Raw genomic sequence first — 16007 nt, 5'->3', positions numbered from 1 at the left:
ATTAGAGCTGAGATCAATGAGGGAGAAACCAGAGATACAGTAGAACGTATCAATGAAACTAGAAGCTGGTTTTTTGAAAGAATCAATAAGATCGATAAGCCACTGGCTACACTAATCTGAAAGAAAAGAGAGAAATCCCAAATTCATAAAATTATGAATGAAAAGGGAGAGATCACAACTAACGCCAAGGAAGTAGAAACAATCATCAGAAGTTATTATGAACAGTTATATGCCAATAAGCTTAGCAACCTAGATGAAATGGATGCATTCCTGGAAAAATATAAACTACCAAAATTGAACCAGGAAGAAATCGACAACCTGAATAGACCGATATCTAATAACGAGATTGAATCAGTGATCAAAAACCTCCCAAAAAACAAGAGCCCAGGACCTGATGGATTCCCTGGGGAATTCTACCAAACCTTCAAAGAAGAAATAACACCTATCCTCCTGAAGCTGTTTCAAAAAATTGAAGCAGAAGGAAAACTTCCAGACTCTTTCTATGAAGCCAGCATTACCCTGATCCCCAAACCAGGCAAGGACCCGACCAAAAAGGAGAATTTCAGACCAATATCACTGATGAATATGGATGCTAAGATTCTCAACAAGATCCTAGCCAACAGGATCCAACAGCACATTAAAAAGATTATCCACCATGATCAGGTGGGATTCATCTCTGGGCTACAAGGATCGTTCAACATTCGCAAATCAATCAATGTGATACAACAAATTAATATGAGAAGAGAGAAGAACCACATGGTCCTCTCAATTGATGCAGAAAAAGCATTTGACAAAATCCAATAGCCGTTCCTGATTAAAACGCTTCAAAGTATAGGGATAGAGGGAACATTCCTGAACCTCATCAAATCTATCCATGAAAGACCCACAGCAAATATCATCCTCAATGGGAAAAAGCTTGCAGCCTTCCCATTGAAATCAGGAACAAGACAAGGATGCCCACTTTCACCACTCTTGTTCAACGTAGTATTAGAAGTCCTAGCAACAGCAATCAGACAACAGAGAGAAATAAAAGGTATCCAAATTGGTAATGAAGAAGTCAAACTCTCTCTCTTCGCAGATGACATGATTCATTATATGGAAAACCCCAAAGACTCCACCCCCAAACTACTAGAACTCATACAGCAATTCAGCAACGTGGCAGGATACAAAGTCAATGTGCAGAAATCAGTGGCTTTCTTATACACTAACAATGAAAATACAGAAAGGGAAATTAGAGAATCGATTCCATTTACTATAGCACCAAGAACCATAAGATACCTGGGAATAAACCTAAACAAAGAGGAAAAGGATCTGTACTTGAGGAACTATAGAACACTCATGAAAGAAATTGAAGAAGACACAAAAAAGATGGAAGACCATTCCATGCTCTTGGATCGGAAGAATAAACATTGTTAAAATGTCTATACTGCCTAGAGCAATCTATACTTTTAATGCCATTCCGATCAAAATTCCACCGGCATTCTTCAAAGAGCTGGAGCAAATAATCCTAAAATTTGTATGGAATCAGACGAGACCCCAAATCGCTATGGAAATGTTGAAAAACAAAAATAAAGCTGGCGGCATCACCTTACCTGATTTCAAGCTTTATTACAAAGCTGTGATCACCAAGACAGCATGGTACTGGCATAAAAACAGACACATAGACCAGTGGAACAGAGTAGAGAGCCCTGATATGGACCCTCAACTCTATGGTCAATTAATCTTTGACAAAACAGGAAAAAATATACAGTGGAAAAAAGACAGTCTCTTCAATAAATGGTGCTGGGAAAATTGGACAGCTATATGTAGAAGAATGAAACTCTACCATTCTCTTACACCGTACACAAAGATCAACTCAAAATGGATAAAAGACCTCAACGTGAGACAGGAATCCATCAGAATCTTAGAGGAGAACATAGGCAGAAGTCTCTTTGATATTAGCCACAGCAACATCTTTCAAGATACGTCTCCAAAGGCAAAGGAAACAAAAGTGAAAATAAACTTCTGGGACTTCATCAAAATCAAAAGCTTCTGCACAGCAAAGGAAACAGTCAAAAAAACAAAGAGGCACCCCACGGAATGGGAGAAGATATTTGCAAATGACAGTACAGACAAAAGGTTGATATCCAGGATCTATAATGAACTCCTCAAACTCAACCCACACGAAACAGACAAACACATCAAAATATGGGCAGAAGATATGAACAGACACTTCTCCAATCAAGACATACAAATGGCTATCAGACACATGAAAAAATGCTCATCATCATTAGCCCTCAGGGAGATTCAAATTAAAACCACATTGAGATATCACCTTACACCAGTTAGAATGGCCAAAATTAACAAAACAGGAAGCAACATGTGTTGGAGAGGATGTGGAGAAAGGGGAACCCTCTTCCACTGTTGGTGGGAATGCAAATTGGTGCAGCCTCTTTGGAGAACAGTGTGGAGATTCCTCAAGAAATTAAAAATAGAGCTTCCCTACGACCCTGCAATTGCACTCCTGGGTATTTACCCCAAAGATACAGATGTCGTGAAAAGAAGGGCCATCTGTACCCCAATGTTTATAGCAGCAATGGCCACAGTCGCCAAACTGTGGAAAGAACCAAGATGCCCTTCAACGGATGAATGGATAAGGAAGATGTGGTCCATATACACTATGGAGTATTATGCCTCCATCAGAAAGGATGAATACCCAACTTTTGTAGCAACATGGACCGGAGTGGAAGAGATTATGCTGAGTGAAATAAGTCAAGCAGAGAGAGTCAATGATCATATGGTTTCACTTATTTGTGGAGCATAACAAATAGCATGGAGGACAAGGGGCGTTAGAGAGGAGTAGGGAATTTGGGTAAATTGGAAGGGGAGGTGAACCATGAGAGACTATGGACTCTGAAAAACAGTCTGAGGGGTTTGACGTGGCGGGGGGGGTGGGAGGTTGGGGTACCAGGTGGTGGGTATTAGAGAGGGCACGGCTTGCATGGAGCACTGGGTGTGGTGAAAAAATAATGAATACTGTTTTTCTGAAAATAAATAAATTGGAAAAAAAATTAAAAAATTAAAAAAAATAGATCCTGGATATCAGCCTTTTGTCTGTACTGTCATTAGCAAATATATTCTCCCATTCCGTGGGTTACCCCTTTGTTTTGTTGACTATTTCCTTTGCTGTGCAGAGAAGCTTTTGATCTTGATGAAGTCCCAAAAGTTCATTTTCACTTTTGTTTCCTTTGCCTTTTGGAGACATATCTTGAAAGAAGTTGCTGTGGCTGATATTGAAGAGGTTACTGCCTATGTTCGCCTCTAAAATTCTGATGGATTCCTGTCTCACATTGAGGTCTTTTATCCATTTCGAGTTTATCTTTGTGTGGGGTGTGAGAGAATGGTCTAGTTTCATTCTTCTACATATAGCTGTCCAATTTTCCCAGCACCATTTATTGAAGAGACTGTCTTTTTTCCACTGTATATTTTTCCTGTTTTGTTGAAGACTATTTGCCCATAGAGTTGAGGGTCCATATCTGGGCTCTCTACTCTGTTCCACTGGTCTATGTGTCTGTTTTTATGCCAGTACCATGCTGTCTTGTTGATCACAACTTTGTAGTAAAGCTTGAAATCAGGTAATGTAATGTCGCCAGTTTTGTTTTTCTTTTTCAACATTTCCTTAGCGATTCGGGGTCTCTTCTGATTCCATACAAATTTTAGGATTATTTGCTCCAGCTCTTTGAATTTTTATAGGAATGGCATTAAAAGTATAGATTGCTCTAAGCAGTATAGACATTTTAACAATGTTTATTCTTCCAATCCAAGAGCATGGAATGGTCTTCCATCTTTTTGTGTCTTCTTCAGTTTCTTTCATAAGTGTTCTGTAGTTCCTCGAGTACAGATCTTTTCCTCTTTGTTTAGGTTTATTCCCAGGTATCTTATGGTTTTTGGTGCTGTAGTAAATGGAATCGATTCTCTAATTTCCCTTTCTGTATTTTCATTGTTAGTGTATAATAAAGCCACTGATTTCTGTACATTGACTTTGTATCCTGCCACGTTGCTGAATTGCTGTATGAGTTCTAGTAGTTTGGGGGTGGAGTCTTTTGGGTTTTCCATATAAAGAATCATGTCATCTGCAAAGAGAGAGAGTTTGACTTCTTCATTGCCAATTTGGATACCTTTTATTTCTCTCTTTTGTCGTATGCTGTTCCTAGGACTTCTAATACTATGTTGAACAAAAGTGGTAAGAGTGGGCATCCTTATCCCTGATCTCAATGGGAAGGCTGTGAGCTTTTTCCCATTGAGATTGATATTTGCTGTAGGTCTTTCATAGATAGATTTTATGAAGTTCTGGAATGTTCCCTCTATTCCTATAATTTGAAGCGTTTTAATCAGGAACAGATGCTGGATTTTGTCAAATGCTTTTTCTTCATCAATGGAGAGGACCATATGGTTCTTCTCTCTTCTCTTATTGATTTGTTCTGTCAGATTGATTGATTTTTGAATGTTGAACCATCCTCGTAACCCAGGGATGAATCCCTCCTGGTCATGGTGGATAATCTTTTTAATGTGCTGTTGGATCCTGTTTACTAGGATCTTTATTTTTTAATTTTTTAAAAATTTATTTTCAGCATAACAGTATTCATTATTTTTGCACCACACCCAGTGCTCCATGCAATCCGTGTTTGCTAGGATCTTCTTGAGAATCTTAGCATCCATATTCATCAGTGATATTGGTCTGAAATTCTCCTTTTTGGTAGGGTCTTTGCCTGGTTTGGGGATCAGGGTAATGCTGATTTCATAAAAAGCGTCTGGAAGTTTTCCTTCTGCTTCAATTTTTTGAAAGCTTTAGGAGAATAGGTGGTATTTCATCTTTGAAAGTTTGGTAAAATTCCCCACGGAATCCATCAGGTCCTGGGCTCTTGTTTTTTGGTTGGTTTTTGATCACTGCTTCAATCTTGTTACAAGATATCAGTCTATTCAAGTTGTCAATTTCTTCCTGGTTCAATTTTGGGAGTTTATAGTTTTCCGGGAATGCCTCCATTTCATCTAGGTTGCTTAGCTTATTGGCATATAACTGTTGATAATAACTTCTGATGATTGTTTTTACTTCCTTGGCGTTATTTGTGATCTCTCCCTTTTTATTCATAATTTTATTAATTTGAGCTTTCTCTCTTTTCTTTTGGATTAGTGTGGCCAGTGGTTTATCAATCTTATTGATTCTTTCAAAAACCAGCTTCTAGTTTCATTGATCCATTCTACTGTATCTCTGGTTTCTACCTCATTGATCTCAGCTCTAATCTTGATTATTTCCCTTCCTACGTGTGGAGTTGGTTTGATTTGTTGTTGATTCTCCAGTTTTTTAAGGTGTAGAGACAGGTGATGTATTCTGGATTTTTCAATTTTTTTGAGGGAGGCTTGGATGGTATGTATTTCCCCCTTAGGACCGCCTTTGCTGATTTCCATAGGTTTTGGACGGAAGTATCTTCATTCTTATTGATTTCCATGAATTGTTTCAGTTCTTCTTTGATCTCCTGGTTGATCCAAGCATTCTTAAGGAAGGTGGTCTTTAGCTTCTGGGTGTTTGAGTTCCTTCTGAACTTTTCCTTGTGATTGAGCTCCAGTTTCACAGCATTGTGATCTGAGAATATGTAGGGAATAATCTCAGTCTTTTGTTATCGGTTGAGTCCTGATTTGTGACCCAGTATGTGGTCTATTCTTGAGAAGGTTCCATGTACACTTGAGAAGAATGAGTATTCTGTTGTTTTAGGGTGGAATGTTCTGTATATATCTATGAGGTCCATCTGGTCCAGTGTGTCATTGGACATTCATCTTCTTAGGACATTATAAATTCTCCTTCATCTGAAATTAATGTAACCACTTCAGCTCTCTTATACCTATTGTTTGCATGGTATTCTTTTCTGTCATTTATTTTTAACCTACCTGTGTCTTTATATTTAAAATTGGTTTTCTGTTGATAGCATATAATTGGATCTTATTTTGTTAATTTGTCTAAAATCTCTGCCTTAAATGGGAATTTTTTGTTCACTAACATTTAATGTAATTATTGATATGATTGGTTTCAGGTTTACTAATTTATTATTCATTTTCCACTCTCCCCTCCCCCCTTTTTGACCTTTATCTTTTCTGCTTTTGGATTAATTGATATTTCCGAGGATCCCATTTTAATTTATTCATTGGACTTTTAGGTATGAAACTTTTTTCTTTCTTTCTTTCGTCCTTCCTTCCTTCCTTCCTTCCTTCCTTCCTTCCTTCCTTTCTTTCTTTCTTTTGTGGTTATATAAGGGCTTTGGTTCTCAATTTCAGCATATAACAGAACCACATGGAAGGTCTATTTAAAACAATGATTTCTGGTCTCCACCCATTGAGATTCTGATTCATTGCGTCTAGTGTTGGTCCTGAGAATTTTCACTTCTAAAAAGTTCCTGGGTAATGTTGATGTGGCTTATTTGAGGACTATAATTTAAAAATAGCTCTTGTAAGGATTAAAGTATACATCTTGAATTTTCAGTCTATTTAAAATGTATTGATATTGTATTAGTTCACATAAAATATGGGAAGTTTTCATTTGTAAAGGTCGATTTTCTTCCTCTACCTGGTTTATGTTATATTTTTTTTCTATATATAATTTTTTTAAATTTATTTTCAGCATAACAGTATCATTATTTTTTCACCACACCCAGTGCTCCATGCAATCCGTGCCCTCTATAATACCCACCACCTGGTACCCCGACCTCCCACCCCCCCACCACTTCAAAACCCTCAGATTGTTTTTCAGAGTCCATAGTCTCTCATGATTCACCTCCCCTTCCAATTTACCCTAACTCCCTTCTCTCTAACTCCCCATGTCCTCCATGCTTTTTGTTATGCTCCACAAATAAGTGAAACCATATGATCATTGACTCTCTTTGCTTGACTTATTTCACTCAGCATCATCTCTCCCAGTCCTGTCCATGTTGCTACAAAAGTTGGGTATCCGTCCTTTCTGATGGAGGCATAATACTCCGTAGTGTATATGGACCACATCTTCCTTATCCATTCGTTCTTTGAAGGGCATCTTGGTTCTTTCCACAGTTTGGCGACCATGGCCATTGCTGCTATAAACATTGGGGTACAGATGGCCCTTCTTTTCACTACATCTGTGTCTTTGGGTTAAATACACATGAGTGCAATGGCAGGGTCATAGGGAAGCTCTATTTTTAATTTCTTGAGGAATCTCCACACTGTTCTCCAAAGAGGCTGCACCAACTTGCATTCCCACCAACAGTGGAAAAGGGTTCCTCTTTCTCCACATCCTCTCCAACACATGTTATTTTCTATCTCGCTAATTTTGGCCATTCTAACTGGTGTAAGGTGATATCTCAATGTAGTTTTAATTTGAATCTCCCTGATGGCTAGTGATGATGAACATTTTTTCATGTACTGTCATTTGCGAATATCTTCTCCCATTCCGTGGGTTGCCTCTTTGTTTTCCTGACTGTTTCATTTGCTGTGCAGAAGCTTTTGATTTTCATGAAGTCCCAAAAGTTCATCTTCGCTTTTCTTTCCTTTGCTTTTGGAGACATATCTTGAAAGAAGTTGCTGTGGCTGTTATCGAAGAGATTACTGCCTATGTTTTCCTCTAGGATTCTGATGGATTCCTGTCTCACATTGAGGTCTTTATCCATTATCTTTGTGTACGGTGTAAGAGAATGGTCGAGTTTCATTCTTCTACATATAGCTGCCCAGTTTTCCCAGCACCATTTATTGAAGAGACTGTCTTTTTTCCACTGTATATTTTTCCTGTTTTGTCGAAGATTATTTGCCCATAGAGTTGAGGGTCCATATCTGGGCTCTCTACTCTGTTCCAGTAGTCTATGTGTCTGTTTTTATGCCAGTACCATGCTGTCTTGTTGATCACAACTTTGTAGTAAAGCTTGAAATCAGGTAATGTGATGCCGCCAGGTTTATTTTTATTTTTCAACATTTCCTTAGCGATTCGGGGTCTCTTCTGGTTCCGTACAAATTTTAGGATTATTTGCTCTAGCTCTTTGAAGAATACCAGTGGAATTTTGATCAGAATAGCATTAAAAGTATAGATTGCTCTAGGCAGTATAGACATTTTAACAATGTTTATTCTTCCGATCCAAGAGCATGGAATGGTCTTCCTTCTTTTTGTGTCTTCTTCAATTTCTTTCATGAGTATTCTGTCGTTCCTCGAGTACAGAAACTTTATCTCTTTGGTTAGGTTTATTCCCAAGTATCTTATGGTTCTTGGTGCTATAGTGAATGGAATCGATTCTCTAATTTCCCTTTCTGTATTTTCATCGTTAGTGTATAAGAAAGCCACTGATTTCTGTACATTGACTTTGTATCCTGCCACGTTGCTGAATTGCTGTATGAGTTCTAGTAGTTTGGGGGTGGAGTCTTTTGGGTTTTCCGTTTAAAGAATCATGTCTCCTGCAAAGAGAGAGAGTTTGACTTCTTCATTACCAATTTGGATACCTGTTATTTCCCTTTGTTGTCTGATTGCTGTTGCTAGGACTTCTAATACTATGTTGAACAAAAGTGGTGAGAGTGGGCATCCTTGTTGTGTTCCTGATCTCAACGGGAAGGACGCAAGCTTTTTCCCATTGAGGATATTTGCTGTGGGTCTTTCATAGATAGATTTTATGAAGTTCAGGAATGTTCCCTCTATTCCTATACTTTGAAGCGTTTTAATCAGGAATGGATGCTGGAGTTTGTCAAATGCTTTTTCTGAATCAATTGAGAGGACTATGTGGTTCTTCTCTCTTCTCTTATTAATTTGTTCTATGTTATATTTCTGGTATGTATTACATTCACATACATTTATTTTATTTTTATTATTTATTTATTTTAAAAAATATTTTATTTATTTATTTGACGGAGATGTAGAGAGAGAGCACAAGTAATCAGAGTTGCAGGCAGAGGGAGAGAGACGAGCAGGCTCTCTGCTGAGCAGAGAGCCCAATGCAGGGCTCGATCCCAGGACCCTGGAATCATGACCTGAGCTGAAGGCAGATGCTTAAGCAACTGAGCCACCCAGGCGCCCCTATTCACATACATTTTAAAACCCACAATACAATGTTAAAACTTGTGGTTTTTTTTTTTAATCAATCATATTTATTTTAAAGAAATTAAGAGGAAGAAATAGACTTTCATATTTACCTACCTATATTTACCCTTAGCTATCTCCTAAAGATCCTATTTTTTTTTTAAGATTTTTTTTATTTATTTGACAGAGAGTACAGGTAGGCAGAGAGGCAGGCAGAGAGAGAGAGAAGGAAGCAGGCTTCCCGCCAAGCAGAGAGCCTGATGCAGGGCTTGATCCCAGGACCCTGGGATCATGACCTAAGCCCAAGGCAGAGGCTTAACCCACTAAGCCACCCAGGCACACTAAAGATCCTATTTTTAAATCTTGTTTCATTTTTCTTCAAATTAAATAACTTCCATTAACATTTCTTGAAGTAGGAGCTTGGTGAAAACAAATTCCTTTAGTGTTCTTTTATCTCAAAGTGTCTTTATTTTACCATGATTCTTGAAGTGGTGGGCTAAAATTTCAGGTTGACAGTTTGTTTTTCTTTTAGCACATTAAAAATGTTCAGCTGTCTTCTGGTCTCCCCTTTTCTTATGAGAAGTCAGCCGTCATTGAAATTGTTATTCCCTATATACAATGAGTCATTTTCTCTGGCTGCTCTCAAGAGTTTATTTTTGATCATTAGCAGCTGGACGATGATGTGCCTTGTTTTCTTTATTTAAAAAATTTGCTTGTGATTGGTAAAAAGCATAAATTTAGATTCAGTATGTCAACAAATTTGGAAAAAAATTCAGCCATTAGGTCCCTAAATATTTTGTCTTATTTTAGCCTCCAGTTACATGTATATGAGACTTTTTGGTATCATTTCATCCTGCTACTCTGTTCATTGTTTTTCAAAAATTGTCTAGCCTTTCTTCAAATGAAATAATTTCTGTTGATCTCTCTCCAGATTGTTTGACTCATTCTGTGTTGAAATTTATTAAGTCTACTCTGAATTTTGTAGTACAGATGTTGTATTTTTCATTTGATTCTTTTTGGAGATCTTAATCCCTGTTGAGATTTCCTATCTTTTTATGTGTTTTGAGTTTATTTTTCTTTTACTCATTAAGCAGTTATGATAGTTACTTTAAAATCTTTGTTTTTAATTATAAACATCGGAGTCATCCAAAGTTGGTCTTCATTGAGTCTCTTTTGTCTTGGGAATAGGTCATGTTTTTCTGTGTTCTCATATGTCAAAGAATTTTGGATTGTACCCTAAATATTGTGAATGAGATATTACAAAATTGTAGATGTTGTCATCTTCTTCAAAGATATACTGATATTTTAAGTGCAACCAGTAAGCTTGCTGAATTGATTAGGCAATCTCTGCACTTTGGTGAGTCCTAAATCAAAGCTCCATTCAGTTCTTTTCATCTCAGCTGGGCTTCTGGGAGTTTGCTCCATGTACGAATGCTTGTTTTCCCAAAATTGGAGCAATGTATATACACAGAATTCAGATATTCCTTTCTGGATTTTCTTTTTTTCTGGGATTATCTGTTCACTCACTTTCCAACGCCCATGGTTGCCTAAACCTTGTCTTCTAGTTACGTTTGCTAATTCTGTGGGCTTTCTGTCGGTTTTAGTACCGACTGTGGCTTCCCATCAAGCTGACCACTGCAAAATCAGGGAACCACTCAGTGCCTCCAGGTGGTTGTATTTTTATGTTTGTTTGTTTGTTTGTTTTCTGGAGTTTATTATAGTTATTATCTGAGGGAAGGTTATTCCAATAGGAGCTATTTCTGTTATAGCAAAAACAGAACTCTCATTCTCTCTCTTTCTCTTTTTGCCTTTTATATTTAAAAAGGCTACCTTTATCATGAGAAGAAAATAGCCATCAATATATTTCTGTAAACAGTTTTTTTCTTTTGTATTTACCTTAACTTCATTTTGGATTACTGTTTTTATATGGCATGAAGTAAGTGTGAACTTTTGTCCCTCAGATCACTAAGCCAACGTTTTTCAATGATCCTTTCCCTCTCTCTAACTTTAATTACCTTTTGTAATTTGCAAGTATTTTCAAACTGTGCTCTGTAGGGCCTTGGAGTTCCCTGGGTTCGCATGCAGCAGAGCTCTGATGGCCTGTCTCGTTGGTTATTTCTTAATTCAGTGAACAGTATTTGTTAGCACCTGCTGTGTGGCAAGACCATACTAGGCACTGGAGATACGGTGAGAACTAAAATGATTATGGTCCTTGCCTAGGGAGTTATATTGTCCCGTGAATTTTACGTGTCTGCCTTCCATGTATGCATTTCTTTTTTCTTATTAAACTTGTAGAACGATAAGAGATTTGGAGATTGGATGATGAATTACTTTATGATTTCAGGCAAGTTATCTATTCTCCAAAAACCTGATATATTCTCATCTTTATAGTGGAGTAGTAGCCTCTGTTTAAGAGTGTTGATAAAAATGGTATAAATTCATATTAAGGAGTCCAGTCCTCAGTAATTATTAATTTACTTCTTTCTTTCCTAACTAATATTTTTTGTGTTGATTAAAGACTTGGAATTTTGGTTAACATTCTTATATCCATTATCATCTGAGTCTTCGGTACAGATTTTTAGTGGGTTATCTAACTTCTTTTTCCTAACACTCTGTTGCTACAACTTTCTCAGATGTCTTTAACGTCAGCATGCTGTCCTGCTAATGCTGAAGGCTTTATCTGCATTCCTCGAGTCCTTAATCTCCTTTAGTTCTTGAATATCCCTGTGTTCTAAGAATTTTCCCTACTGAAATATTTTTCTTTATTTTCCTGTACATCTCTCTTTATGTATCTTTCTTTATTCATTTTCATTCTTAATTTCCAAACTTTAGATATTTTCTCAAAACTCATTCCTACCAGGCTTTATTTTGTTTTTTGTTTTTTTGTTTGCCCTTCCTCTTCTTTTTGTCAAACAAAAAATCTTTTATCCTCTTCTGTTTGCACATTTCAGCTCTAACCTGTCCGCAGGCCTCAGTCTAGTCCTCTACCTGTCTGGCTGTTGGAATGCGGTCCCTTATCACCGGTTTTGTGTAGGGACTTTATTCACTCATTCATCAATCATTTTTAGCCATCGGATATGCTCTCTTCTCAAGTACGGATCAGTGTTCTGTTCTAAAATTCTTTTTCTATGTTCAAAATAATTCCCTTTTTCTTTAATTGTTGGCTCATAACCTCCTTGGAAGCTTTGTGAATATAATCTGAAACTGGCCCTGAACTCAGAGGGCAGGGGGAGACTGGAGTAACAGGAAGGTCACTGCAGGTTGGTAGTGAGTGCGCCGTTTTATAAGCAAGGAAGCTTGCATACAGGCTTGTCTTGGGCAGCAGCAAGGTAAGTGGGTTCCCGCACCCACCTGCCAAGTCTTAAAAGTTTCTGTAGAGGTCTGGGTACAGTCACACATCCTGTGCAGTACCGTTCATCGTTATCTCAAGGCTCTGTCCTCAGAGCAGCCTCTGGGGGCGGGAAAGGCGAGCAGAACCCACATTCCAAGGCCAGGGAAGGGGGTGGGGAGCCCTCCAGTGCCTGTGTCTAGCTCACTGGTCAACCGGCAGTCATGCCATCTTGACGACCTTCCCCAAGAGATTAATCAATTTGTTTCCATTAGTTGTTTTCTTCTTTTTTTAAAAAAAATTTCTTTTTAGTGTAACAGAATTCATTGTTTTTGCACCACACCCAGTGCTCCATGCAAAATTGTTTTCTTCTTAAAGATGCTGACCATCTTCAGTCACTTGGACTCAAAACCTATGTTCCCTCATCTTCACACTGTGTCCAGTTTAGTCCTGTTCTTGTTCAGAAATATCTTATGTTCATTACTTCTTTCTCTAGTGTTGCTATCCAAGTCCTGTGAGCCTGCTGGATGGTTTCAAAAGCCTTTGCTACTCTGTCTTTTATTCCTTTTTTGCAGACCAGTTTGCCTATCGTTATTGCATCAATATTCCTCCTAAAACACTGTTTTGTCCTTTGTGTTGCTCAATGCTTTCAGTGGCTCTCCATTTCTCCAGGAAAAATACTCTTGATGGACCCGCAGTGTAGACGTGAATTATTATAATTATAAAGCAACTTAAATATGTCCCAATATAAAACTAAAAATAAACCTTTGCACATGCAACTGTATACCTAAAGCAATTTTCAAATTCATTACAACAAGACTATAAAATGAATAAAATTTAACAACATTGATAAGATAAAGGATGTTTGACAAAAGTCAGTCACCAGGTAGCGGATATGGTACAGAGGGCCTGTTCTACTCTGCAGACTTCTGAGGAACGTTTGTTTCTACAGGATGCTCTGGTATCATTTCACCTTCACTTGGTACAAGCGTCACTTCAGAACTAGGTCTCTAATTGTCTTTTTTTCTCCATCCCTCAACCTGCTACAATTATGATAGCACTGCCTAGCTGCAGTGAAGTAGTAAAAACAGAGCACAACCCCTGGGGATTCGGGTACCAAACAAACATCCAGATCATCCAGAATATATGAGGGTGTGTGTGTGTGTGTGTGTGAGAGAGAGAGAGAGCGAGAGAGAGAGAGAGAGAGAATTTTAGTTGACTTGAAAAAAAAGCTTAGAATATTTTTATACTAAAGTAATGGAATCTCAGAATCAGTCCCAGATTCTCAGAATCTGCAGGCCCTATTATAAAAAGCACTGATTTGTAGGATAAGGACCAAATTCCTCATGTTGATATCCAAGGCCTTCATTAATTTGGATCAAGTCTCTTTTCCTTTTCAGCTGGTTTTTTTGTTTGTTTTTTTTTAAGATTTTATTTGAGAGAGAGTGAGAGAGAGCATGAGAGAGGAGAAGGTCAGAGGGAGAAGCAGACTCCCCGTGGAGCCGGGAGCCCATAGGGGGACTTGATTCGGGGACTCCAGAATCATGACCTGAGCTTAAGGCAGTCGCTTAACCTACTGAGCCACCCAGGTGCCCGTTTTTTTTTTTTTTAAACTTCTTTTCTGCCTTACTGTCCTATGAACATGCTCACATTTTCTCAGACCTGTGCCTTCTGTCCTTTTACGCCTGTGTCCCCATATGCTCCCACCTACCTACAGGCTCTCATTTCATGCTCTCATTTCCCCTTAAAGCTTCTGCCATCCCTTCAGTTATCATTTGATTTTTCTCCTTGGAACTCCCATATCCAGTACTTTGGCATTTCATTTTTTTGTAATATGCATGTTCTTTTTTTTTTTTTTTTTTTTTTTAAAGATTTTATTTATTTATTTGAGAGAGAGAGACAGTGAGAGAGAGCATGAGAGGGGAGAAGGTCAGAGAGCGAAGCAGACTCCCCATGGAGCTGGGAGCCCGATGTGGGACTCGATCCCGGGACTCCAGGATCACGCCCTGAGCCGAAGGCAGTCGTCCAACCAACTGAGCCACCCAGGCGTCCCAGTAATATGCATGTTCTTTACATCATTTGGCTTCAGGGGCTTTAAGGGAAAATAGTATCTTAAAGGTTTTTTGCATAATATTCAGGATCATTGTTGATATTCCTGAAGCACTTACTAAGTGAAACAAATGATTACTGATGATGCTTGATGGTAGGGATTTAGTTTCCCTTGGCGAAAAACGTGATTTCTCCTATAGAGTGTAAGCAAATAACTTTGAGGGAGAAAATTTGCAATTCTAAGAAATGAAAATGCCTTGGCAATTTTGTATTTTTGCATCCATTTGTTCTGTATTTTCAGGACTGCTGGGAAAGATCCTCATGGCTATCCGGGATGCAGGTTTTGAAATCTCAGCTATGCAGATGGTAGGTAGTTTGCAGTAACTCATAATCTATTGACAGACTTCTTTTTTTAATATTTTGTATTGAATTTTCTCTATGTACTTGTGAACTCAACACATTAAAAATAAAAAGGTATAGTTACTGACCTTGATAACCTTATAATTAAAAATGTTTTTGAAATTATTTTACCCATATAATCTTTCATTGAGGAAACTAAAATTCAAATGGTACACCTAATTCAAGGTTATAAAACAGGTTTATACAGTTCTGGTGACTTTGGTTGCAATATAAATATGGATAGGAACAATGTATTTAGTTCCTACAAACAAAAAGTAGAATTAGGTTGAGTAGTTAATACCGTGTTCTCTGTTGTTCGCTGACTAAGAGGAGAATGGAGAAAGAGAATCAGTTGAGATTTTTCTTTTAACTAGCGCCTTTTGCTGGTTTCTGGAGTTTCTCCTCAGAACCTTCTTTGGAGTTAGCACATTTCAGACTCTGACAGTCACAACCCTTGAACTCCAAAGCCCACGACTGTTCAGAACTGCCTAGTGGATGCGTTTATAGGAAACCCTTCACTGAGGAAACAATGCCCACTTCTGCCGAGCTCATACCTTTGTGTTGAACTTAGCAGTGTACTTGACAAAAAACGGGGTACAAGTTGTTACAGGAATCAGATAAACAATTTGGATTTTACAATGTGTGAAGACCAGCAAGTTTATGCTATTTTGATAATGAAATACTGACTTTGGAGCTGAGATTTTTCTTACCAATGTAATTTATACATTCTTTTCCTGAAAAGGAGCTGCTTTTGATTTCTGCTAAGTCTTAGATCATCCAGAATCGGGGGGTCAGGGAAGTAACTGAGATTCTGACAGTTTTGTGTCCCTAATTTTTCGGAATGCCCGCAAACCAAAAAAAAGCCAGAAATATCAACTAGTTTGCAGAGTCATCAGGCAAAACTTGGAGACTGATGAGAAAGTTGATTCTTGAAGAATCTTGCCTAGGGTTAGAAAGAATTGTTAGCTAAAACGTTCTGAAAGTATTAGCCTCGTGATGTATTCATAGGATTGTAGGACCTAAGCCTGCTTTAAAAATGTGTGTTTTGTAGAAATTTTAAATTTAAACATTGATCTAACTTTAGGCCTGTGAGCTAGAATAGTTGGCTAGAGTACATGCTTGGTGAAAACAAGATTAATAATTAAGAAAAGGATTGATTGAACCTATGAGGAAGGC

General features: G+C 38.0%; 1 protein-coding gene across 4 annotated transcripts in view; it reads left to right on the top strand.

Annotated features, from left to right (window-relative positions):
- NME7 (NME/NM23 family member 7) overlaps window positions 1-16007 on the top strand; it is a 288348-nt gene that overhangs the window by 101812 nt on the left and 170529 nt on the right. For all 4 annotated transcript variants that reach the window (XM_044266903.1, XM_044266902.1, XM_044266905.1 and 1 more), the window contains exon 8: window positions 14734-14798. In XM_044266903.1, coding sequence (XP_044122838.1) covers window positions 14734-14798 — 65 coding nt within the window. The remainder of the gene's footprint in view (window positions 1-14733; window positions 14799-16007) is intronic.

The sequence above is a fragment of the Neovison vison genome, chromosome 10 (genome assembly GCF_020171115.1).
Source record: "Neovison vison isolate M4711 chromosome 10, ASM_NN_V1, whole genome shotgun sequence".
NCBI classification, from domain to species: Eukaryota; Metazoa; Chordata; class Mammalia; order Carnivora; family Mustelidae; genus Neogale; species Neogale vison.
The sequence above is the reverse complement of the archived record's forward strand: the minus strand, read 5'-3'. Positions and strand labels throughout refer to the sequence as shown.